Raw genomic sequence first — 24,144 nt, 5'->3', positions numbered from 1 at the left:
CTGGGCACGACCGGGTCTGTTCCCGGCCAGGGACTGCTGCTGACTGGCCTCCCGACTTTCCCAGCTATAACATGTGGCTTTAACAAGATAATTGGGCTCACATCTTGCTCCAGTATTTTGGGTTCCAAGGGCCTCGTGCACTGAGGCCAGCCATCCACCCTTTACCACTCCTGTGCAAGGCGGGCGTTGCTAAGGGCAGGTCTTGTTGGCTGGGGAGAAAGGTGGCCAGACAGATATCTCAGGAAGCCTGAGGAGGGCTAGTTAGGGGGTCCTGCGGAGAGATTCCAGAAGCAGGCTGTAGGCTAACTAACCCTGTTGCCTCCAGGCTCCCTCTTCCTGGCCTCTGAATCCCTTGCTCCTCCACATGCGGTCCAGCAGCCCCAGCGCCCCAGGCATGGTGCTGTCACCACCCAGGGGGTCCCAGAAAGCTCTGTCTGTGGGAGTTCCCTATGTACGTGTCCTCAGTCATCCTAGAAAAACTCCACGGAGGTTTTCTGTGGTCTTTATGCCCCTGTCTCCGGTGGGGAGATGAGCTTGGAGAGGGAGAGTCACTGGCCTGAGAGCCAGAGTCCCTAGTGGTGGGGCTAAGCTCCCCAAGCCCCAGCACCCCCTCTGTGCCACTGTGCCACTGGGAGTCAGCTGGGAGGAGAGGCTGACTGCGGGCGGGGCCACTTGTGCTTTTCTCCACAGGCAGAAGAAAAGCTCAGAGATCTTGAAGTCGCTGGAGAATGAAAGGTAAGGCCTCTGCTCGGGCGCTTTTGAGCAAGTCCGGGGTGTGCGGCCTGGGAGAGGGGTCCTGCGAGTCTCAGGGCTGATGCCCGCAGGCCCCTAAGCTGAGGAGGAGCGTCACGATTCGCTTGCTTAGGGAGGAGAGGGTTAGAACCTCTGCCTGCAAGTTGGTTAAAACACTTAAAACTCCTGAGGGAAAACTCAGACCTGAATAAGAGTGTGAGTAGAACGTACAGCTGTATTTCTAGTCTAAAAAATCAGGAGGAAAAAAAATGTACATTTGTGTCCACCTCAAGGTACTAATGGGACACCCTCCTGGTTCCCAGGAATCCCAAAATGGCCGCATGGACTCTGCTGGCCTCCTGGTGAGAGCCTCCCCTCCTGCAGTGGACCCGGCTGCTAGGGCCCGGCTGCCTGAGCCGTCCTGCCCAGGCTGTGGGCGGCACATGGTCCATCCAGCACACCGAAGAGCTCCCTCTGTGCCTGAGCCAGGCTCAGAATCCAGTGATCCCCAGCTAGGCCATCCCCCAAGCAGCCGGTGCTGCTGCCAAGGTCACAGCTGCAGAAACGCTAAAGGATTCTGTCCCCTCCCGGCCACCGCCGCCAGTGTGGGGTGGGAAAGTGCTCACACACGTAGCGTGCACAGGCACGCGTGCAAGTTCCACTTTTACTTTTTGCTTCTTAGGTCACGGAGGTAGTTCCATTACTGAAACCTCATTATTTGTAACAGCTATAGAATATTCCACTATGTGTTTATATCATAATTAATTTTTTTAATTAGCTCTCTGTTGGTGAACATCTAAGTGGTTCCCAGTGCTTCGTGATTACAAATGTTACCGTGAACATCTTCTAAATACGCCCTTAGGCGTGTATGTGAATGTTTTTGAGGGAAATAGTCGAAGGACATTTTGACACAGGGATTGTTGCCAAATTGCCTTCCAAAAATATTTTGCCAGTTTATGCTTCTCTCAACAGTATATGACCGTGCCCGTTTCTCTACCTGCATTGCCATCACCAGCACTTACAGGTTTCCCTGATCTCAACCGTTCTGATAGATGAAGAGAAGCTTTGGCTTTCTTTAGTTATCTGTGATGTTAAAAGTCTTTCCATGTGTTTTTTGGTCACTTATATTTAAGCCTCAGTGAGTTGACTGCATCCTTAGCCCATTTTCCTAATGAGCATAAAGAGAATGTTCATCTTTTTGTACAAAAAACCTCCTAACTACTAGGCCAAAGGTTAACAGGGCCCCAGAGGAGGTGCATGATGCAGCAGGCATTCAGGGAGCATGTATGGGTTGGCACATCAGGGAGGGCTTCCTGAGGGAGGGCATTCATCTGATGGGCTTCCCTATTGGAAATGTTAGGCTGCTGAATACATAGTTGGATTTTTTTCTAGAATAAGAATGGAACAGTTAATGTCCATAACCCAAGAGGAGACAGAGAACCTGCGGCGCCGTGAGATTGCCTGTGAGTCTGGGGGAGGGGCCGACTGAGCACAGGGGTGTGCAGCCCTCTGTCTGCTGGTCACCTGTAACGGGCACTGACTGTTACCCTGGAGAGGGGCAGCAAAGCCCAGCCATGGAGCATGGGTTCTGGGGTCAGGCTGGACCTGGATTCAGAATCCCAGCTCAGACACGAGCTGCAGAACCTTAGTGGCATTCTCAGTCTAATTTCAGAGCTTCCGCTTTCTTGTCTATAAAAGGTCGTTAACTACCTCACTGGGTCATTAGGAGGGTCACATGACACAGTGGCTGGCACACAGCGGGGGTGTCACAAAGCCTGGCTATCAGGTTTTCTGTGCTCAAGAGCCTTGGGGCCCCTCCCGTGTTCGTAGGTGGTCTCTCCCACCTGCCCACCCCAGGAGTGGTCCTGGGCTCCTGGCCCACACTCAGGAGAGAGGCCTCACCACCTGATCCCGAAAACATCCTCATTTAAATGAAGGACAAGTCTTTTGGATGGGTGGCTCCCTTTGTCAGAGGCTGGGGAGCATCCTGGGTGCCTTGGCCGGGGCACCCTGCACCCCGGCCTGTGCACTGCACTTGCACACCGGATTTGTCACTGCTGCCTGCCTAGGGGCTGCCTGGCTAATGCCCCATGTTAAAGGTCATGATCGTTCATCATTTATGAAAAGAAAAATGCATTTGTATCTCAGAAGGCTGTTTGTCAAATTAACTGATTAGGAATGGGGGTCAGTGCCGGGGACTTTTGCTTTTCAAACTTCCTGTTGCTTAACTTTTTTAAAATGAGTGTGTAGTTTTCTTTTTCTGTAAACTGAGACTGAGTTGTAGCACATGGATCCAGAATCATCAGTCTGTAAAGGGGACTTCCCTTTTCTTCGATCTTTAGAAATCATGACTGTGACAGTTTTTACAAAGTTTATTTTTGGGACTGCCCTTCTCAGTGGCCGACTGTCCACCTAGTCAGTCTAGGTTGACTTGGGCCAAATAGAGCAAACACCAGTTGTTTCTGAGAGGCCCCGGCCTGCCACATCACCCAGGTGTCCTCGTGCTTCTGGGCGTGAAGTGAGCACCCACTGCTGATCCCAAAACGTGGCAGGTGGCATGGAAAGTGTGATACCATTTTGTTGTTGTTGTTTGAAAAATGCAAGACTTAAAATTTACCATTTGACCCCGGTTAATGGTGCAGTTCCGAGGCATTAAGTACTTTCACTTCATTGTACAGCCATCCCCAGTGCTGGTTCATCTTCCCAAACTGCAGCTCTGGCCCCTTTAGACAAGAATCTCCCTTTCTCCCTCCTCAGCCCCTGCAGAGTCCCCACAAATCCAACCATTCCAGGTAGCCCAGAAAGTGGAGTCGTGCAGTGTTTGTCCTTTTGTTCTGGCTTATTTCAGCATAATGTCCTCAAGGTTTATTTATCCATGTTGTGGCCTATGTCAGTCTCCTTCCTTTTAAAGGCTAAATAATATTCCACTAGAAGAGTCCACTTGCCACATTTAGTTATTTTGTTTACCCAGTCATCTGGCAGTGGGCTCTCGGGTCATTGCCACCTTTTTGGCTGCTGTGAATAATATCGCATAAACGTGGGTGTACAAATAGCTGTTCAATTTTCTGCTTTTCATTCATTTTAATTTTTATATCCAGGAGGGTAACATGAGACAGTGGCTGTTATCCAGCACTACCAGAAGACTAGATATCAAAATAATATCTCTGCGTGACAAGGTCATGGAAGGTTTTGTGAGGATGCTGTTTGTTATGTTCTACAATTAGCCTTTCAAGCTTAAGTCACTGCTGTAGTTTAAAAGAGATTTTTTTAAGGCTATCATGTGGGTGACCAGATGAGGCCCCCGGGGAACAGCCCCTCTCATTCCCTACCCCCTGTTTCCTCAGCTGCTATGCAGCAGATGCTGACCGAGAGCTGTAAGAACCGGCTCATCCAGATGGCCTACGAGTCTCAGAGGCAGAACTTGGTCCAGCAGGCCTGTTCCAGGTAAGGTAAGGAAGAGGCTTCCCGAGCGAGGGAGTTGGAGGAATTGGCTCATGGTGAAAGGCGGGCACTGAGCTCCCCCACCAGGGTGCCCAGCCTGGGCCGTGCTGTGACTTTTCCATTGACCCCAGGAGTCTTTCTTGGACTGTGACAAGGCGACAGGAATCACTTCCGCTTCTCCCGCACTGCTGCTGTGCCAGGCACGCTGCCAAGAGCTGTGCCTTAGTGCCCTGTGCCTGTGCCTATTACCCCATTTTGCAGTCACAGTCAGGCCCAGAGAGTCAGTGCCTCGCTGGTGAAAGAGCAGCAGGTGCTGGTTGAACAAAGCTGGGCTGATTCCCAGGCGCCCCAGATAGAGAGGGGCCAGCAGCCCTGGCTGCCTGCGAGGTTCCTCCCCGCCAATGGCTCCGGCTTGCCCACAGCCTCACCTGTGTGCCCCTCCCACTGGTGCGACATGATGCTCAGCGTAGGGCCCGCTTCCCCTAGGGGCCGTGAAGTCTCTCTCCCTGGGCCTCAGTCTTCCCAGCAGAAAAGTGGGGCTAAATCCCAGCCCCTGCCCTCAAGCCGTCTTGGTGCAGGGCTCAGTGGTGTCCGTGAGCATCACACCTGCCACGCCAGGGCACGGTAAATAACGACTGCTGTTATGCAACGGACTGAAAACCAAGATTATACAAAGTGTGGACACAGATGAGACATGGGACTTGGATTTTGGATTTTTTACTAGTAGCACTAGACTTGTTCCCTGGACCGAGAGCAGACTCAGCCTGGGTGAGAGCTGGGCGGAGGGTGTGGTGCACACTCCTGGCCAGCGACTCCCCTGCGAGGGCAGGAGTGCCTGGTCAGCGCAGGTGCTTGGCAGAGGCCGGGAGCTGCTTCACGGAGATGCAGGGGGCACTCCAGTGTGGATGCCCCTCGCGGCTCTCGAGACCCTCAAGCTTCGCACCAGCCCTCCAGGGCCGTGGGATGCAGACAAGCTCCGTGCCAGTCCCAGGACATTGCCCCCAGCAGGATCTCCATTCATTCATAGCACTGAATGAAACAATGGTTTATGCCCATTCCTCCAAGGTGTCTGGCACGTAGTAGGTGCTCAGGAAATGTTCAGGTGAATGAGTCTGTGGTCTCTCTGGCAGCATGGCCGAAATGGATGAGCGGTTCCAGCAGATTCTGTCGTGGCAGCAGATGGACCAGAACAAAGCCATCAGCCAGATCCTGCAGGAGGTAAGCCCCTGGCCAGGGCGTGAGGGTGGGCCTGGGAGGGGTGCAGGGGCCCAGGGCCCAGTCCCGGAGAGCTGCAGTACCCAAAACACCAGGAGCTTAGAAATGTACGAGCCATTGGGAGGAGGGGGCGGGCGCTGCTCTGGACAGTGGTTTTCTGGTCTCTGAAACCTGGAGAAGCCCCTCTCCTTCCCTGGTGGGCACCGGCTTCATGCTGGGTGGGCCCGCATCCCACCTGGACTGAATTGGGGCAGGTGGTGACACCCCAAAACACGAGCTCTGAGAGCAACCTTCGGCTCCCCACTTCCAAACCCACTGCCCCGCTTCCAGCCCAGCTGGCGACATCCTTCTTTTATCCAGATGGTCTGGTCTTGGCTTCCACCCCAACCCCAGTGCCTGTCAGAGTCTCCTCCCACCCCCCCAACCCCCACCCCACCCCTGCTGCAGATGTCATCCTGCTGCTGCCCAGCCAGTTGTGCCTCCTCCCCTCTCCCTAACTCCAGTCTGCTTCTCCAAGGCAGTTGGCCCCGTGTTTGTGGGCTCGTCTGGGGAGGACACTACTTCTCAGAGTGCTGTCCGGCCTTTGGTTAAGGTGCGCTTGGAGCAGAACTGTCGGGTGCACCCTAGCGCCCGCCATCCGCGCCTGAGCCTCTCCTTCCTTGTCTGTGAAGTGGGGCATAACGGCACCCTCGTCATGGGGGCAGCGCTGTGCCTAGGGTCCAGCACGTAGTCAGCCTTAACAAGCCTCATGTTAAACAGGTACACAAGCGAGCGGAAAAGTTATTTTCTCTCCAAGAAACAGAAAGCCTTAGGTGAAGCGGCCCCGGCGCGGCTTCACGTGTGCCGCTGAGCCCACTGTCTGTTGCAGAGCGCCGTGCAGAAGGCTGCCTTCGAGGCGCTCCAGGTGAAGAAGGACCTGATGCACCGGCAGATCAGGAACCAGGTGAGTGCAGGGCCCTGTCCTGCCGGCTCGCAGAGAGGGCGCCAGGCAGCGGTTAGGGCGTGAGCCTGGTTCGGTGCCACTCTTGGGACTGCCCTTTCTTCCCGGGACCTGGGCCAAGGGCTGTTGGAAATGCCCAGCAAACGCCACCTGCTCTCATGATTTCTGACCGCTCTGGGCAGCGGGAGGCAGGGAAGGCATGGTCCTGACTGCTTGGGCAGCCTGGGCTGACCGTGAATCGGGCCTGACTCCCTCACTGGACCAAGCAGTCCCTCCAACCCCAGTGCCCCCACCAGCTGACCTGAGGTGCCGGGCACCTGCCCCCTGAGCAGGCAGGCTGAGGAATGGCCTCGGCCTGGAAGAGGGGCTGCTCTCCTGCTGGCCTCGCCCTGGCCTCTCTGGCCTCCGTCGGACGGGCCGTGTGTGCCTGGAGGCTCCCCCGGGTGAGGGGCCACAGCGGGCGGTGGCGGCTTGCAGGCTATGGGAACGCTCATCGCATCGTATTCAGCACCTTTGAATTCACATTTTGCATGGTTTTTTCCGTTTTTATTCTTTTCCTTTTTGGCCAAAACCAACTTACCTTTTTATTTCCCTCTTTCGTTTAATCCCACATCGCTGGACATGAAGCTCATTCCTCTGACCGGGGATTGGTAGTGTCACGACGCTAGGGTCAAGGTCATAGGGTTTACAGGCACTGGGTAGAGAAGTCACTGGCTGTGGGGTCTCACCCCCAGGGCCACTTGCTCCCAGTCACCCCGGAGGGTGTGCGCTGACCCCAGACACTCGACTACTTAGCGCCAGAGCTCACTTACCTGCTTTGTGTCCTTGGGCAAGTGACTTTACCTCTCTGACCCTCTGCTTCCTTGTTGGGGAAATGGAGGCAGCGCCACCTCCCCATAGCCAGAAGTGATGAAACGACGACGCAGGGTAAGCGCTCAGCCAGGCCCGGCACACAGGCGCTCAGAGATGAGCTGCTGCCGCTCTCGTTCTCAGTCACTTCCGTCCCCCTGCTGTCCCTGTGACAGCTGTTTAGAGGAAGCAAGAAAGTTGGACCAGTAAGAGGCTCAGTGAGAATCCACGTCCTGGAACAAACCTCCGAGGATAGTCCCTTCCTCACTCCACAAACCTTCACTCAGTGCCCGCCGAGCACCAGGCGTGGAGCTCAGCTCTAGGTCAACAGCAGGGACCAGGACAAGCTTGTCCACGCCGCCAACGCCCCCAGGACCATGAAATAACTAATCCTTTTGGAACCCCGCTGATGAGGTTTCCGAGGCTCACAGGCCCACTTCCTCCAGAGCCTCCCCCAGGAAAGGCTCTTAGACCCTCAGCCTTCAGAGAGCAGCAGCAGACGTGGACCGCGGCTGATGGCAGTAAACCCCCTGTCTCGTCTTCTGTTTAGATTAAGTTAATAGAAACTGAGTTATTGCAGCTGACACAGCTGGAGTTAAAGAGGAAATCCCTGGACACAGAGGCACTACAGGTATGTAGGGCTCCCTGGCCTGCCCTGCCCCCCCAGAACCCCATCTTCCGCCCCATCCACCAGTAGGCAGGCAGGTCTCCTCTGTGCTGGGAGCTGGGAGCCCAGCACCAGCCAAGGTTGGGGGGTGAGGCTGTTGCTAGGTAGGAGGGTCAGAGGAAGGGGGTCTCATTGCCAAGGCCAACATCTCCATCTCTGCCTTTTCTTTGTTTTGGGGCGGGGCCACCGCTGAGCTCCCTGTCTTTAAGCCATGCTTTTGGGGCGCTGGTTTGACTCATGGGCTGACATCCTCTGGGAAAGGAGCTTTCTTGGAATGCCAAGGATGTTTGGTGGAGAGGCCTGGCCCCTGCTCTGCCATGCCCTGTGGGCAGCAACTCTGTGAACCCCAGCCCGGTGTCCTGCACAGAGGCAGCAGGGACTAGTGGACAGTGTTTCCCACCACGAGTCTGGCCCCCGGGTTTGTCCCAGCACAGCCTTGCCGTGTGACCTAGGTGGGTGGAGGAGAAGGGGCGGCCCTTTCTCCTCCCTGGGACCTCAGTGTGCACCCTGGGGCTGGCTTTTGAGCAGAGCTCTGTCTGTCGCTGTCCCCGTGTCTGTTCTCAGCGGAGAAGTCTGACGTTGTCTCTGGGGCTCAGTGCAGTAAAACAGGCTTTCTGGAAGCCCCCAGGCCCACCACAGGCGCGCTGTGTGACCTCGGGCAGGCCATCGCCCCTCCTGGGCCTCCATTTCTCCCCTCCCTAAAATAGAAATCAATTTCCAGGCCCACCTTTGTGGGGGACCCAGCAGAGAGGGGGACCCAGCAGACGGAGCGCCTTTGTGAACCCAGAAATGGTCTTCAGGGATGAGGGCGGCAACTCAGACAAGAGGCAGCCAGGTCCCTGGTGGTGCCCTGGTCTTCTGCCATGAGAGCCTGCAGGGCTCCGGTTTGCATGTGCCTCCATCTGTGTAGAACTTTCCAGATGGGTGAGGGCTCACACACAGCCCTCTGTGCCGTTTGTCCCTGCCCACATGCTCTGGAGTGAGTGAGACCGATGTTGTGCCTGTGGCTTGTCATCTCCTTTGTCTGTTTCTTTCCATTCCACTGTCACCCGTCACTAGATCCCATGCCTGGCTCATCCCCGGGGAAGGGAGGTGCAGGCTGGGGAGAAGGGGGGAGGAGATGCCCGGCAGAGGGGCCCTCAGCTTTGTTCCCCAACTCTCAGCCTAGAGACCAGGGGCTGTGAATTGAACCAGGTCCCCAGTTGCCGGCAGTGAGAGGAGGTGGGGGGGTCCTGTCACAGCCCCAGGGTATGGCACTGGGTGTGGTCTTGTGTTGCAGGAGATGGTCGCAGAGCAGCGCTGGGCCCTCAGCAACCTGCTCCAGCAGCTGCTCAAAGACAAGAAGCAGCGGGAGGAAGAGCTCCGGGAAATCCTGGTGCGTGTCCACGGCGCCCGTGGGCCTGTGCTCCCCTGATGCACTCACCCTTCTCAGGAGCGCTGGCTGTTCAAGTAGATGTTGCTCGTCAGGGAACAATGGCGAGTGGGAAGGAAAGGTGTCTCACGGGGGAGAGCCGCGAAGCCGGGCTTCTGGCATGCGTTTCCCAAGGTTGCGGTGCACATCTACGCGCCTGCTAGACGTGAAGCCCCTTTAGAACCAGCCCATCTTCACCTGCTCCTTGCCTGTCTCTAAGATACGCCTGTGAGTTCCTCACAGCTGCGTTCGGACGGGCCAGCCGCCAGCCTCCCGCTGACATCCCCGCGACTTCCCCTTCTTCCTGTCCTGAGCGCGCCCCCGGCATTTTTGAGAACAGCTGTGAGTGCTGACACAGGGCCCACGTCCAGGAGACGAAAGCAGGGCTGGCCATTCGATGAGCGTTTGACAGCAGCGGCCCGGCCACCCCATTCCAGTGGCCTTTGTGACGCTGGCCAGACTGGATGAAGGGGCAGCATCAGCAGCGTGTTGCGAGTTGCCCGCTTTGTCAGGACAGCGAAGCCCACCCTGGAAGCCGAAGGCATCCTTAGACTCCTCACTCCCCCCCCCGCCCCCCGCACCTGGAGGAGAGACCTGAGCTTTGTGAGGGCAGGAGACACCTGCATGGTGCCTCGTTCTTCCCGCAGAGGTGCGAAGGTGCCCCCTGCAGTGTGGGCGGGCGCCTTGCCCCTGAGGCTGTCCTCAGGGGTGAACTGGGGTAGCTGCACCCCAGCCTGTCCCGTGTCCATAGTTTAATCATGAGACGAGTGGGTCAGAAAGGTCCTTTAAAATACCAAGTGCCAGCCACGTGCTCAGAGGAGCCGAAGTCACAGTCGTCACTGTCATTGTTTTTATTGATTGGGCTGTAACGCCCGCTTTGCTCTTGACAGGCGGAGTTAGAAGCCAAAAGCGAAACCAAGCAAGAAAATTACTGGCTGATTCAGTATCAGCGGCTTTTGAACCAGAAACCCTTGTCCTTGAGGCTGCAGGTGAGGGATCTTCTGGCGCTGAGGCTGTGCCCTGGGGGGCCTCCAGTTCCATTCTGCTCAGATTTCTGGTGACTCTAGGGTGCCAGGCCCTGGTGGGGAGAGAAATCCAAGAGGGCATGTTCATTCTGGCAGTGGAGAGCCAGCGTCTGTCCCTGCTGCTCAGCCCACATGGGGCCCAGCCCGCTCGGGCACCCCAGCTGCCCACGAGCCCCTGTGGGCCGGTCCTTCCTCACTCCCCCACACACACTCTTTAAAAATAATCGAGTCACTCCAGACACACCCTCGTGGCACTTTGCTTTCGTCTCTTAGCAGTCGTGACAGGTTCCCAGGTCCAGCCTGCAGAACGCTTCACCGTTTCCTGGCAGCTGCATGACCTTTAGCATCTGGACGAGCCTCCTGTGTTTAAAGAACCCCCTCTCGGTGATACCGATGTTGTTTACTATTTTCAAGTTTACAAACGGCAGCCATGAACGTCCCTGTGTGTGATCTCTACGCGGTAACACACACTTTTGTAGGAAAGATCCCAAGAGTGCGTTTCCTGTGTGACACACACTTGAGTCCTGTCTCCCTGTCCAAATAGCAGGCGCTTGCTGCTCTTCCCTCCCCGAGCGCTCAGCCTTCCGCGGGCCTGTCTTGCAGGAAGAAGGCATGGAGCGCCAGCTGGTGGCCCTCCTGGTGGAGCTGTCTGCTGAGCACTACCTGCCCATCTTCGCCCACCACCGCATCTCGCTGGACATGCTGAGCCGCATGAGCCCTGGGGACCTGGCCAAGGTGAGCCCCAGCTGCCCCTCAGGGCAGGTTGGAGCCTGACCTGACTCGCCTTTCATGCCGTTCTTGGTGAGATCTGCCATTAGCCAATCTCCAGGGTCACCTCACTTCCAGGTGGCCAGCACAGCCACCCCTTCCTCCCATAACCTTCCCTAAGCCTTCCTGGCTGTGCCCTGCCTGCTGTCTGGCTGAACAATGCAGGATGTATGTCCTCTTGACCCCGGAGTCACCCGCTGCTCAGCTTGGCTCCTCGAGGCCTCCTGGCCCCAGCCATGGCTTTGCAGATCTCCTAACGGCAGCTGCTGGTGGCCCGGCAGGTGCTGGCAAGAGCTGAGCTCTGCATCACCTTAGTTCAGTTACTCTTCACAGTAGGCCAGTCTCGACTTAGCTGGCACAGTCTCCCCACAGATGCCGGTGCCGGGCACTGTCTTAAGCACATCCCATGTACTAAGTCATTGAAGCCCCCACAGCCCAGGCGGGCAGGTGTGGTCATTGTCATCGTCTTCAGATGAGGAAATTGAGGCACAGCAAGGATATAACTTGCCCGAGGTCACACAGCAGAGCTAGGACTTGAGCCTAGGAGCCCAGGCTGTCTGTTCTAGAATTGGTGCTGTTCACTCGGTTCTGCTGCCTGCCCCTCAAAAGATGCAAAACTGGGGCTCAGAAGTGCTCACAGGTGCCCTGTGTGCACAGAGGCCCTGTGTGCTCCCCTAGCCCCACAAGCTTGATCGCCTGGGCTCTGGAGGCCGGCAGGCCGTGGTTCTAGCACACCCTTCTGTCACTCAGCTCAGCAGCCTCCCTCCTTCCCTATCTGATCACCTGCGCTGTGGCATGGGTCCTGACTGACAGGTCGTCGTGAGGTGCCGTGAGGTCACGCGGGTGAAGCTGTGTGTGGCCCCAGCACAAAGCAGGCATTTGCGAAACTGTTGCTGTGACTCGTGCTGTTTCTTTTGGGCCTCCGTTTCCCCACCACACTGACGTGGCCCAGGCTGAGGCGGTCACTTTCGCAGCTGTGCGGTTCTACTGCCTCAGGCTCACCCCAGAAGCCGAGAACCAGGCTGTCCTATGGGCCCTGGTGGGGGGGGGGGCAGCTTGAGCAGCAGGCTCCCGCCAACCTAGGCCGTAACCTGCTCTTCCTCGGGCTGCTGCAGGTGGGTGTCTCCGAGGCTGGCCTGCGGCACGAGATCCTGCGGAGAGTCCAGGAGCTGCTGGAGGCAGCCCGGCTGCGGCCAGGTACCAACACCAGGGCCTCTGAGGAGTGTGGTTGGGGCGGGGCGGTCACTGAGGTTTCAGGACTCCCTGCCGTGCTCCCTGCGGGCTCCTCCCCGCCTCGCGGGACATCTGCCTGTGGCTGAAGTCTGGGCTGCAGCTCGGGTCCTCCTGGCTGTGCCACCCTAGGGAAGGGCTCCTCTCAGCTCGCGCGTTTGCCAGCCCCTCTGTCTGCTCCCAGGAATCAGCACACATGGTCTGAAGTATAGAAGAGCCCTCCTTGGGGGTGGCTGGGGGACAGCCGTGGACGGTCTAGAGTGGTAACCACCTTTAAAAACAACCTTCAGGTGTTTTCTGATCATAAACATCCTACTTGTCCTTCAAGCCGTAGAATGAAGGGCAAACCTGACCCATGACTGGGATGGGCTCCGGGACGGAGAAGGGCTCACAGCAGCGGGGAAGCACGGTCTGGTGTGTCAGGGCTGCTCCAGATGTCCTGCCTCAGGGCAGTCCGGACCCCAGGGGTGGTGCTGGGTGTAGGGCACAGCAGTGGCCACACCGAGCTTGGGAGCTTCTCATTCCTCTCCCTGCTTGAGTCGCCCGATGGGTGTCCCGTCTCCAGGGTGACTGGGGAAAGAAGCTGGGAGCCAGCCCAGTCCAGCGCAGAGCCCCGCCCAGGAGCCCCGGGCCGTGGCTGTACCGTGTGGCCCCATGGCCTTGGGCAAGTGCGTCCCCCTTTGAACCTCAGATTTCTCATCACAGCCCTTGCAGGGTGGCTGTGACGTTTCTAGGGAGTGTGGGGGTCGGAACTCCCTGCCACCCTCTCCTGTTTTACTGATGGGGAGAATAAAGCTCAAAGAAATTGAGGGTATGTGGGCGAGCCTTCCCCTGGCTCTGAGATCAGTGAACCCCAAGTTTCATTGTTCACTGGGGCAGGCAGGACCAGGGAACTCCAGGAGTTGGGATCACTTGGGGGTGATCCTGGCTCAGTCCCTCCCTCTGGTCCCCACAGAGCTGCTGAAACCACCCAAGGATGAGGTCCTCGGGGACCTGGAATCCCCCACTGCCCCCGAAGAGCTGCCTGGGTCAGTGAGGCCATCGGCGCCCCCTGCAGAGCTGGAGGCGCAGGCCTCGGAATGTGTGGTGTGCCTGGAGAGGGAGGTAAGCGCGCAGCAGCGACCCCCCAGCCCCCCCTCCCCGAGGGCATGCGTGTTGTTTGTAAACACGTTTCCCCAGTTGTACAAGAATATCGTACAACTTCAGAAATCCTGGGAAATTCAGGAAAGCAAAAAAGGCAGGCGGGGAGAATGCCCCGCGCCCGGGGCCCAAGCGTGAGCAACGCCGACCTCCTCTCGGACCCTCGTTTTGAAGAGGGTCTTTCCCTCCTACATGCCAAAAAAAGACTCAGATACATTGAGGAAAATATCCCAAGCCATTAAACATCAACAACACGGTTTTCTCTAAAGAGGATTTTTAAAACCCATCTTTGTAAAAAACTTCCAAAATGAACGCTCCTTTCAAAAGGGAAGCGACATGGTATATAAAGTAAACGCCCTCCCCGCCTCGCGCTGCAGCTGATGCCCCACGGTCTCTCCTGGACCCGGAGGTGCCCTGACGTGGGGGGCCCTTGGTCCTGGATTTATCCAGACCCCGGCTTTGGCCCCCCCCCCCCCCCCGCCGCGGCGCCCCGTGTCCTGCTCTTGCAAACAGCCGCGAGCCGCGTCCAGCACGTCGACTCGGAAGGAGCGCGCAGGGGCGCTTCCGGGCTTCTGAGCCACACGCAGGGTCATTTCTAGACTAAGGGGCTGGGCGCAGGCCCAGGCACCCCAAAAATCAGGAACAACCTACACAGCCAGCAGGGCTGGTTAGCTCGGCTGCGGCCTCCTGCCCAGAGGCCCCGGCTGCTGGCCTGGGAGAGGGGCCGTGGAGAGTGGGAGCGGCGGGCAAGGCCGGCGAGCGGCACGACATCGTAGGGTGCAGCCCCAGGTTTATTTAAGGAAGAAGGGGTGGGCGTAGGGGTGTGTTCAGATTCCTCACGAGATGTAGAGAAGCACTCCAAGTGCTGTAGAAGCAGGACTAGCCTCTCGCCGCGGGGGGTGGGTTTCTGGGGCCCCCGGGTGCTCGGCCGGAGCGCGGGATCCGGCTGTCAGGGTACAGCGCGAGGGCCTGCGCTGGGACCCCGCCCCACCTCCGCTCTCTCCCCAGGCCCAGATGATCTTCCTCAACTGCGGCCATGTCTGCTGCTGCCAGCAGTGCTGCCAGCCCCTGCGCACCTGCCCGCTGTGCCGCCAGGACATTGCCCAGCGCCTCCGGATCTTCCACAGCAGCTGAGCCGGCTACACGCCCCTGCCGCCTGCCAGGGCTTCCGCTCCCCCACTCTGGCCAGACTCAGACGCCCTGTCCTGGACCTGCCCCCCAACCTGGGAGGCGCCCCACCACCCTCCATCTGCAGGCGGGGCGGGGCTGGCGGGGCGGGGCCGAGGCTGGTCTGGATATTGTGAAGGAAGAGAGAGGACCCTCAGGTCAGGAGGACGGGTCTGGGAGAGGAGAGGCGGCAGTGCCGCCAGAGGACAGAGGACCCGGTGTCCTGGCCAGTGTGGCTCTGCCACTTGCCAGCTGTCTGACTGGGGGATGGTGGGAGTTGCAGGGGGCCCCTGGCCAAGGGGAGGTGGGTCCACAGTGGAACAAGGGTGCAGCTGCAGGGCTGCTGTGCACTGTCCAGGGACGTGTCCAGTGCAGACCTGGTGCCCCAAGCACCGCTGGCCCCTTCTCACTTCCTCCTGCTCCCCAGGGCACTGGACCCCTCCTCTCTGGAACTTGTACCTCCTCCCCCCAGGTAGCTCAAGGGAGGGCAGGTGACGGGCTTTGCAGACTCAGCGCAGGATTGTCAATAAAGGCACCTCCAGCCTGCTCCCCCCGGGTCATCACTGGCTCCCCACGAGCCTGGGGAGGGGTGAGAAGAGAGCTTGGGGCCCGGCAGGGGTTGGAGCCCGAACGCCGGGCGCAGGCTGTCCCTCGCTCGGTTCCAGGAGCAGCGCGCACCTGCGCTTGCTGTGGAGCACATTCATCGTGCACTTCCCGGCAGGTGGTTATAAGCCAAGGACAGCCTTCCCTTTGGGCTGGAGGCAGGCCTGGCTCCCCTGGCTCACCCACCCCGGCCAGCCTCCCCGCCTCCGTGTGCTGGGACGTGGAGGCCGCCTTCGGGCCAGTGGCCGCCAGGGGGCGCTGAGTGCTCACTGCTTTCTCTACCCCATGGGGACCCGTGGTCTTGCTGGGTGAACCAGGACAGGGTGTGGCTCCACTTTCTGAGCAGCAACTGCAGCCTCCGCCACGATGATCTCTTCCCCTGGGGAACCTGTGATGCACCCCCCGCCCCACACTCCCTCCTGGGTTCAGCTTGGCCAGGAATGGAAAGAGGCGGCGGCCACCTCCCAGGGCACAGCGCTTAGGTTCTTGGAATCTTCTCTAGGCCTGGGGGAAAGCTTTTCTGATCCTGGCTCACAGACAAGGGGCCTGAGCTTGAGTTTAGTCACGTCAAGGACAGCAAGTCTGCAGTAGAATCCCTGGCCTTGGCCCCCACGCCCCCTCCTAGGCCTCAGCTCAACCCTTGCTGACAAGCTCTTGGCCACCGGCCATGTGGACAGGCTGGCACCAGGAGAGCCGCCGTCCCCCAGACTGGCCGCCAGTCTCCCAGGAGGGACATCATGGATGTTAGCGCGGATGGGGAAAGCCGTCCCCGCCAGCTGTGGGAGGGGTGTCTGTGCCCCATAACCTCAGCCGAGGTTCCTACCTCCTGCGCCTGTTTACACCGTGGTGACAGGGTGGCGATGGGGGCACCCGGCTCCTGGGCCTGCAGCCCACGAGGTACACGCCCCCTGGACACGAGCTGTGGGAGCCCTGAAGAGCCGCCATGAGCCCTTGGCCCACCCCCACTGCGGGCTCCCAGGACCAAGTGGCCTTAAAGTCGCTGACAAATCTTTTGGCCTCACGGTCCCCAAGGCTGCCTGAGGACCACCCTGCATGGACCCCCTGAGCAACCCACCTGAGCTGCCATCAGGTCGGTCACCTGTGCACTCTGCGCCCCTTTTCTCTGAACCTCAGTTTCCTCCTCTGTAAAGTGGAATAGGAATTCAGCTTGCACCGGAGGTACCAGCCAGGCCATGAGCTCCGAAAGCCAAGGTGCGGGTGCTCCTGGACGTGGCCTCTGTCCAGATCTCCTCCTGCCACGGCCTGCCCCCCCACACACATAGACACAGGCCACTGGCCTTAAATAAAGCATTTATTGATTAGTAGTAGAAGCTTAAACAGTTTGCATAATATTTTCAATACAATATCTGGGAACGATGGTTGAAAACCCCAAAGGCACTAGAGTCTTAAGACAGAATGTGTCTGCAGAAGAGCTTACTGATGAAATTGAGATCAGGGCTGGGGGCCTGGAGAGGGGGGTCCCTGAGCACCAGCCACATGTCCTGTGGGTCCCAGGCCCCAGGAAAGGGACTGGGGAACAGAGGACATGGGGCTGGAGAGGAGCCCCCGCTGAGGACCCTTATGGAGTTGGTCTCTGCCCTGCCCTCCCTCCCCTCCAAGCAGCAGGGGAGGGTGTCTGGGGAAAGTTCCAGGCCCTGGGACAGGGCCTCCAGGCTAGAATGCCTGGGCTTCACCCTCACTCCCGGGACAAGGGGCTAAGGAAGGAGGACAGCTGGCCCCAAGGGATTCATGAGGACATTAAAAAGGGGCCTGGAGTTTTCAGGGTGAGGCGACTCAGGCAGCAGGGGCCAAGCCACAGCCTGACCCTCTATCCTCAGAGTAGCCCCAGCGATGTCTCGGGAGCCATGCCCAGTTCCCTCGGCGCTCGCACCTAGGAGGTGGCCCAGCAGGCAGGATCCATGCCCTCTAGCCCTGCCTCTGACAGTGTGCCACCCCCCAGCCCCAGCCCATGGCATGGCGCGTGTGGACGCAAGAGGGAGGGGAGCAAGAGGCCCGGGGCTGGAGGGTGGGGCCAGTGGAGGCAAAGGCCTCACCTGGGCTCCAGCAGCCTCCCTCCCGAGCTTGCTTCCTCCTTGTCGCCTCCTCTCCCCGGACCAGCACATTCCAGGCAGTTCTCATGCCACCCCCAGGGCCCCAGGGCCCCGGCTTACCACGCCCCCCACCCCCCCTTCCCCAGCCCGGCTGCAGTCTGAAGACCCTCCCTGCACCTCCCTTTGCCCACACGGGGAAAGCGGAGCTGGCCTCTGGGGCCCCGTGGGAGGAGCAGGATGGGGAACAGGACCCCAAGTTGGGCCTCAACACTCCACTCCCCGGGGCTGATGAGCCCCTTGGTGGGGGAGAGGGCTGGCTCCCGGCTCCCCTCACAGCCAACACGGCTTCCCCTCCCTCCCTCCCGCCCTCCAGGATGCAAGGCTGGCGAGGGAAACAGGCCACGGGGAAGGGCAGGCGGGGACCCGGGAGCTCAGCCCCCGCAGCCGTGCCCGGCCCCGGCACAGGGAGGAAGCCCAAGGTCACCCCACAGAAGAGAAAACAGGGAGCAAAACAGGGTGACCGAACCCAGTAAAGTGACTCCGGTGGGCCTGTCCCAGCCCAGGGTCCGCAGCAGCCCTGCCGCCTCCGGGGAAGGCACCGAGGTGGTGCCCGCGCCCGGAGCCCGCTGGGCCAGTGCCTCGGAGGGCGGGACCCGCGCGCCGTGTCCGGCCGGGCTCAGGGTCAGCCTAGAACTCAGTCTGCACCCCGGCACTGTCCTCGGTGGTAGTGTGGATGGCGGGGCGCTCGCCGGGGCTGGACACCTGCTCCCCGGTCTCCTGGTCGCTGGGCTTGGGAGGCTCAAGGTCCACCGCCTTCCCAGGTGGGAGGTGCCGGGGGGGCGAGGCAGGCGGCGAGGAGGCCTCAGGGACGGCCTCGGGCAGGGCACCCTCCTGGGCGGGGGTCCCGTTGAGCAGGGGGCCGGCCGGCGGCGGGGGGCTCTCGGCCCGCAGATCCCGGGCCAGCAGGCCGCGGAGCTCGGCGACGCTGTCCGGGGACACAGGTGACGGCGGCTCGGGGCCCGCCTCGAAGGGCAGCCCCGCCTCCTCGTCCTGGACCACAGACACCACCTGCTTGGCCCGCCGCCGCTTTTCCGAGAGGGCGGTGGCTTCCGGGGAGCTGGGGCTATCCCCGCGGTCGCCGGCGCCGCTGTACTCCTCGCCCCAGTCGATGGGGGCGCCCTCGGCCAGCAGGTGCAGGTTGGGGTCGCTGTTGTGCATGACCATGCTGTCCCGGTAGAGGTTGTGCTTCCTCTGCACGGCGGCCTCCTTCACCGCTGCGGGGTCAGGGGGCGGGGTCAGGCCACGGCCCCCCGATTCCAGTCCTCCCGAGCCCTGGCCAGCGACCACCGCGTCCCTTGTCTGCGGCTCCCGCCATGCCAAGGACCCGCGAAGACGCGCAGGCAGGCCCGGGGCCGCCTTCCTGGTCCGCACGGCCAGCCGCAGGCCTGACCCAGCCCCCGGGCGGAAGTCCGGCCTCTTCCTTGCAGCCCCGCTAACCCCACCAGGAAGGCCGCCGGGCCGCCCCTCCACCGCCGCCTGGCAGCGAGACCCCGGGCCCTCCCAGCCCAGGCGGGGCGCACGCACCCTGCAGGATGTCCTTCATGACCGTCTGCAGCACCACCTCCTCGTACGTGTTCTCCACCAGGATGAACCTGGCAAAGTCCTCGAAGATCAGCTCCTGGAACCGCGGCAGCTCCTGCCCGGGTGAGGGGACGGGGGTGGGGGGGCAGTCAGGGGTGGTCAGGGCCGGCAGGCGGGCGGGGAGCGGGCGCGGGCACCCTGTCCACCGGGCAGAGCGTGAGGCCCTGGGGCCGGGGCCAGGCGGGGGCGCTGGGGCCAGGTGCGCTCACCGACTTGCAGGTGGGGGCGAGCTTCTTGAGCAGGAAGGGGATGGTGATCTGCAGCAGGGCCTCGCGGAAGAAGCGCTTCCGCACCGAGCTGCTGTCGTAGTCGTACTTCTGCGGGGAGAGGACGGGGGTCTCTGCTCAGTGGGCCACCACCCCCGCGGCAGGACGCAGGCCAGTGCTCTGGCCTGAGCCTCAGCGCCCTCTCGCCGGGGAGCAGCCAGAGCCGCGGGCGCGGGCCTCACCTTCAGCACCCGCTCCAGGATGCGCTGGATGGACTTGCACAGCTCCTCCTTGGTGGGCCCCTTCCCCAGCTCCTGGTGCAGGAGGGTCTCGAAGGTGTACACGGCGTTGTCCATTTGCTGCAGGGCACAGCGGGGGGCGCGTGAGGGGCCTGGAGTGTCGCACGCGCCTCCGCCAGGCCCGAGAGTCGCCCACCCAGGCCTGCCAGGCGGAGCGAGCAGGGCTGCCCGTGGGCCGGCTCCCACGTCCACTGTCACGCTTGTACTGGCTGTCGCGTGAGGCTTGGGGTGGGCACCAGGGCCAGGAAAGAGGGGTCAGAGGTCCTGGACCCTGCGGGCCGGGGTCTGGGGAGCAAGGAGGGGGTCCCAAGGAAGGTGAACAGCGGGACGGGGGCTCCACGTAGCTGGGAGAGCAGGCTTGGGCTGAGCAGCTGCCGCGTGGCACCTGTGGAAGGCCCAGGAGACGAGGACGAACAGGGGTGCAGGTGAGCAGGGGTGTGGGGTACAGGTGAGGGGTGAGGGTGCAGGGTGAGCAGGGTGTAAGGTCAACAGGTCGGGGTGTGCCGGAGTAAGCAGGGATGGAGGGTGAGCAGAGGCCCGGGACAAAGGTCAGTAGTGCGTGGGGTCCAGGGCTGCAGCTCGGGCCCACCTCACGCATGTGGATCTGGGCCCGCTGCTTGAACACGGACGTGCTGGACACATCGAAGCGCTGCTGCAGCCCGTCGAGCCGCAGCGGCTCCATCTTCTCGTAGCAGCTCTGCATCTTGAGGGGGTGGAACGCCAGCTGGGACAGCTTCTCCATGTACTGCAGGGAGGAGGGGCGCGTACTGAGCTCCGTGTACTGAGCTGGGGCGCCTGAGCGGGGAGCAGCCACCGGTGCTGGGAGAGGCGCTCCCGTCCCTCCTGGGGTGCTGGGTCCCCTCGAGCAGGCCCCTCATAGTTTTCACGATCCCTAAGGTCCTTTCAGGCTCTCAAACTCTATGACTGTGGTCTGTGAACTCCCCCATGGGGGGTATGGAAGTGGAGGCTGAGATTTTAGGACCTGACAGCTGTGGGACTCCAGGCCCAGGGTCTGTGTGAGGATAGTCCACCCCAAAAATCAAACAACTGAGGACAAGCGAGAGAGGCTGTCCCCATTTGTGGGAGCATGAACTGGCACGTGTGTGCTTAACTCTGCCTTGATAATCACTCACACCCGTAGCCCGCCTGGCCCTGCTCCCCTGCCCTGCTCCCTCGGCTCTTCACTAGGCCTGCATCCCACCCCTCTCCTCTGACTGCTGCCCCCAGCAGCACAGCCAGCAGCTTCCGCCCCGTGCCCTTGGCCTCCAGCAGCCCCTCTGTTTAAAGGCTGGAGGGCGCAACAGCGAGGACTGATGTGGGGGTGAGACCCGGCCCAGGCCCAGCCAGGACGCGGCCCTCCGGCCTCACCTCGCCCAGCTTGTCAATGCCGCCTTCGTTGATGACGTTCAGGTTCATGTCAGTGACCTCCTTGAAAAAGACGTCCCGCACCTCGGTGAAGCCCTGGCTGGTGGGCACCATCAGGGCCTCCAGGATGGACGGGATGTAGGGCTGGACGTGGTTCCGGACACACACCTCCGCCTTGGGGAGGATGAAGGCTGTGCCCACAGGGAGCTGGTTAGCGCGTGGCACCCAGGAGAGGCCCCCAGTCACCCCAGAAACCCGCTGAGAGGCGCGCTGCCGCGTCAGTTCTTAAAGCAAACCACCGGTGGCAACGTCAGCAAACCGAGTGATTCTAGAGAAACAGTCAATAAGGGAAGATATCTGCACAGCAAAAATAACAGGGCATTCCAAGACTAGACCCCAATATTTCTGAAACTCTGATGGCAAGAAATTAGGAAAACTACTCGTCCAAAGGCTTAAAACAGAAAAAACACAAGAATTACTTGAGTAGAATCAGGGAGGCCTGGGTTTTACAAGCACCGCACCGGCTCCTGCCTGATGGCGTGGCTGGGTCAGCGCGCCTGCCCTGCAGCGGGCAGACGCTGCCTGGACATGCCGGCCAGGCGTTCCACCCAGGGGTTTCGATGTCCCTCCCTCTGCTTGTTTGCTCCACAAAATAAATGCCCGCTGTCTCGCATTTATTTGGAATCCAGCTGGTAGGGAAGAACAGTTGGAATCCAGCTGGTAGGGAAGAACCCTCGGGTGCCGACGCCTCTGACAAGGGCACTCGGCCAGCGTGTGAGGAGTGACGGCCAGCCGAGGGCTCCCATCGGGCTGGGCACAGAAGGGAGCACAGACGACCCAAGAGGTCAGACTTGCTGGAAAGAATCGTCAGTGACAAGGACCCTGGGAAAACCCGTGAGCAGAGGCGGGCGCCTGCCGGACATGAGAGTTGCGAGAGCTGGGCTGGCAGAAAGAACAGCCACAACACAGCCCGCAGGGGCTGGAAGAACAATGGCTCAGAGACGATCGCCATGTTTTAAAATGATCAGTGGGTCCAGTTGCAGCTGTGAAATGGATCCATAAAACACACAGGTGCAGTGACGAGAGCCGGGGCAGCCTGCCTACCTCGGATCTTGCTGGCCAGGTGCTCCTTGGAGGTGATGATCTGGTCCATGTCGGTGCGGATGACCGCCTCCATGGCTGGCCGGGCCACCTGCAGCTTGGACAGCATCCTGTCGAAGCTCTCCTTGGCCTGCTCATACACCATGCGGTACACGGCGTCGGAGATCTGCGGGCAGAGCCGTGGTGTCAGTGCCAGGCTGCGGGTCCCCCGCAGCTGCGGCCCCCAGGCCCTACTCCCCAGCACAGGTCTGCCCACCTGGATCCACTGCCGCTGCCGCTCCTGCGGTTTCCCCTTCAGCCGCGGGGCAAGCTCCGCCTTCAGCTCAGGGCCCAGCTCCTCCATCACCAGGTTGCACAGGATCTAGGCACAAGCCAGTGCAGGGAGCATGTCCAGCTGCCACGTCCCTCTCTGCATTCCAAATGCCCCCCTCCACACTGTCCCCACAGGTCCCAGCTGATCTGCTTGGTGACCTTTAGGATCCTCAGCCTCAAGAGTCCCACCTCAGGGCCTTTGCACATGCTGCCTCCCTGTCTAGAACACCACGCCACTGCCTTCTTGCACAAGCAAGTGTGTGTCTATTTCTCACACATCTGTTTCTGCTCCCTGAGTCCAGGGCTGCCTGCCTCTTGCTCAGCGCAGCAGCCCAGCACCTGGTCAGTAAGTGACTGAACAAAATAGCAAATGTCTCCACCTACGTGACCCGCCCAGCCTCCACCTGTCCATATCTGAGCTGCTTATCCCCTTCCAAACTTGTAGCGCCCAGAGCCCCATCCCTTGGCCCAGCCCCTTCCCGGGTGACTTCCGGTCCCCCTGCTGGCCCTTGAGCCTCACCTGCACCTCGTTCCCACACAGCATCTCCCAGGTGCCGTACAGCTCCTTGGACTGGCGGTACATGCGCACGGCATCCGTGAAAGCGGGGCCCTCCACCTTGGAGTCCTCGGGAATCCCTGCCAGAGAGGGAGGGTGCAAGGAGGTCAGCAGGGAGGCCCAGGGGCCTCCTCGAAGACCAACTGCCCAACACCCCCTCCCACGTGTGCACCCCCCCCCCGCCTACACCCCTCCCCCACGTCATTGTGGCAGACACAGCTCTGGTGACAGGAGAGATGATCACCCATGGAAGAAACTTGGGGTCCTCAGCCTCCTTTCACTTCTGCCAACCTTTACCTGCCCACAGGTAAGCTGGGCCTTGCACCTGTAATCTGTACTCGCCGACACCAGGCAGAGAAGCCAGCAGGGCATGCGCACGTGCAAATGAGGGATAAAAGGGGAGCGTCTAGGGCTGGAGTTCATTTGCTGCCTCCCTGCCTGCTGGTCAGCCTCGGCCCAGGCCCGAGTCAGCGTTCAAGGCATGTTAGAGACACTGAAGGCTCCAAATTCTCTTCTCTTCTGCCCAAATCAACGAGCCTGCCTGGTCTGAGAAGCTCGCACAAGCCAGTGCGGTGGCAGCAAGGCGGGCCTCGCGTGGGCCTGCAGGCCGGCGCCGGGGTGGGCAGGGGAGAAGCTGCAGAAGCTGTGAAACCCAACTTGTGGAAGAGGGTGGTTAAACACCAGAGCCAGGCGGCGGCCTCCGACCGCATCTCCAGAGCCAAGAGAAGGGGAACCGGGAACCAGCCGCCAGCGCCTCAGAAACCCTGGCTCCCGCTGTGATGACGACCGGCTGAGTCACCCCCACAGAGAAAAAGCCCCGCTCCGGTGGGGAAGAACCCTGCCCGCCCACATCCACCCGACCGCAGGAACCGCTGCCAGAGCTGGCAGGAGCGCAGCGATGGGGAAACTGAGGCCCAGAACCCACCCCTGCAGCCGCAGCTGCCTGGAGTGGGATGGGGGCCTGCGGGGAGTGTCACCCTGAGTTTCAGGGACCTGAGACCAGGCAGAGGAGCCCGAGCAAAGCAGGGGTGTTCCAGCTGGGACACCAGGCAGCTCCCAGCAGGGAGGGTGGGGGGCTGCCCACCAACCCCAGGGGAGGAACCTCTCCCCAGCGGGCACTGACATCCTGCGGACAGGTGAGGCCGAGGCCTGCGGCAGGAAGGCGAGTGTGGGGGAGGGGTGGTTTGTTTTCTCTTTTTGAGTCTGCACACCAAGCTGCGATTTCACAAAAGTGGGGCTCATCCCACCTGAGCTGCCCCCATGCACCCAGCTGTCCGGGCTGAACTGTGTCTCCCCAGATGCATTTGTTGAAGCCCTAACTCCCGGTTCCTTAAGATGTGACTATTTGGACTCAGGCACTTAAGGAGAAGATTGAGTTAAAATGACTGATTTCCTTACAAGAAGGGGAAATTTGGACCCAGAAAA

General features: G+C 60.3%; 2 protein-coding genes across 5 annotated transcripts in view; one reads left to right on the top strand and one right to left on the bottom strand.

Annotated features, from left to right (window-relative positions):
• Nucleotides 1-16,709, top strand: part of LRSAM1 (leucine rich repeat and sterile alpha motif containing 1) — a 29,982-nt gene extending 13,273 nt beyond the window's left edge. For 3 of the 4 annotated variants that reach the window (XM_037492868.2, XM_037492867.2, XM_037492865.2), the window contains exons 14-25: nucleotides 691-735; nucleotides 2,125-2,195; nucleotides 4,077-4,176; nucleotides 5,304-5,391; nucleotides 6,257-6,331; nucleotides 7,728-7,808; nucleotides 9,124-9,219; nucleotides 10,146-10,244; nucleotides 10,884-11,015; nucleotides 12,164-12,245; nucleotides 13,234-13,382; nucleotides 14,427-16,708. In XM_037492868.2, coding sequence (XP_037348765.1) covers nucleotides 691-735; nucleotides 2,125-2,195; nucleotides 4,077-4,176; nucleotides 5,304-5,391; nucleotides 6,257-6,331; nucleotides 7,728-7,808; nucleotides 9,124-9,219; nucleotides 10,146-10,244; nucleotides 10,884-11,015; nucleotides 12,164-12,245; nucleotides 13,234-13,382; nucleotides 14,427-14,552 — 1,144 coding nt within the window. In that variant the 3' untranslated portion in view covers nucleotides 14,553-16,708. Of the gene's footprint in view, nucleotides 1-690; nucleotides 736-2,124; nucleotides 2,196-4,076; nucleotides 4,177-5,303; nucleotides 5,392-6,256; nucleotides 6,332-7,727; nucleotides 7,809-9,123; nucleotides 9,220-10,145; nucleotides 10,245-10,883; nucleotides 11,016-12,163; nucleotides 12,246-13,233; nucleotides 13,383-14,426 lie in introns of all 4 variants that reach the window. The other variant, XM_037492866.2, reaches the window with a different exon arrangement.
• Nucleotides 16,710-17,385: 676 nt separating this feature from the next.
• The window catches only part of NIBAN2 (niban apoptosis regulator 2), a 45,006-nt gene continuing 38,247 nt past the window's right edge, over nucleotides 17,386-24,144 (bottom strand). Inside the window, exons 6-14 of the mRNA XM_037492863.2 lie at nucleotides 22,684-22,799; nucleotides 22,108-22,212; nucleotides 21,855-22,017; nucleotides 20,754-20,941; nucleotides 19,975-20,130; nucleotides 19,329-19,445; nucleotides 19,090-19,197; nucleotides 18,824-18,935; nucleotides 17,386-18,513 (exon numbers count right to left, since the gene is read on the bottom strand). Coding sequence (XP_037348760.1) covers nucleotides 17,927-18,513; nucleotides 18,824-18,935; nucleotides 19,090-19,197; nucleotides 19,329-19,445; nucleotides 19,975-20,130; nucleotides 20,754-20,941; nucleotides 21,855-22,017; nucleotides 22,108-22,212; nucleotides 22,684-22,799 — 1,652 coding nt within the window. The 3' untranslated portion in view covers nucleotides 17,386-17,926. The remainder of the gene's footprint in view (nucleotides 18,514-18,823; nucleotides 18,936-19,089; nucleotides 19,198-19,328; nucleotides 19,446-19,974; nucleotides 20,131-20,753; nucleotides 20,942-21,854; nucleotides 22,018-22,107; nucleotides 22,213-22,683; nucleotides 22,800-24,144) is intronic.

The sequence above is a fragment of the Talpa occidentalis genome, unplaced genomic scaffold (assembly GCF_014898055.3).
Source record: "Talpa occidentalis isolate TD23 unplaced genomic scaffold, MPIMG_talOcc4v2.1 talOcc4.7, whole genome shotgun sequence".
NCBI classification, from domain to species: Eukaryota; Metazoa; Chordata; class Mammalia; order Eulipotyphla; family Talpidae; genus Talpa; species Talpa occidentalis.
The sequence above is the reverse complement of the archived record's forward strand: the minus strand, read 5'-3'. Positions and strand labels throughout refer to the sequence as shown.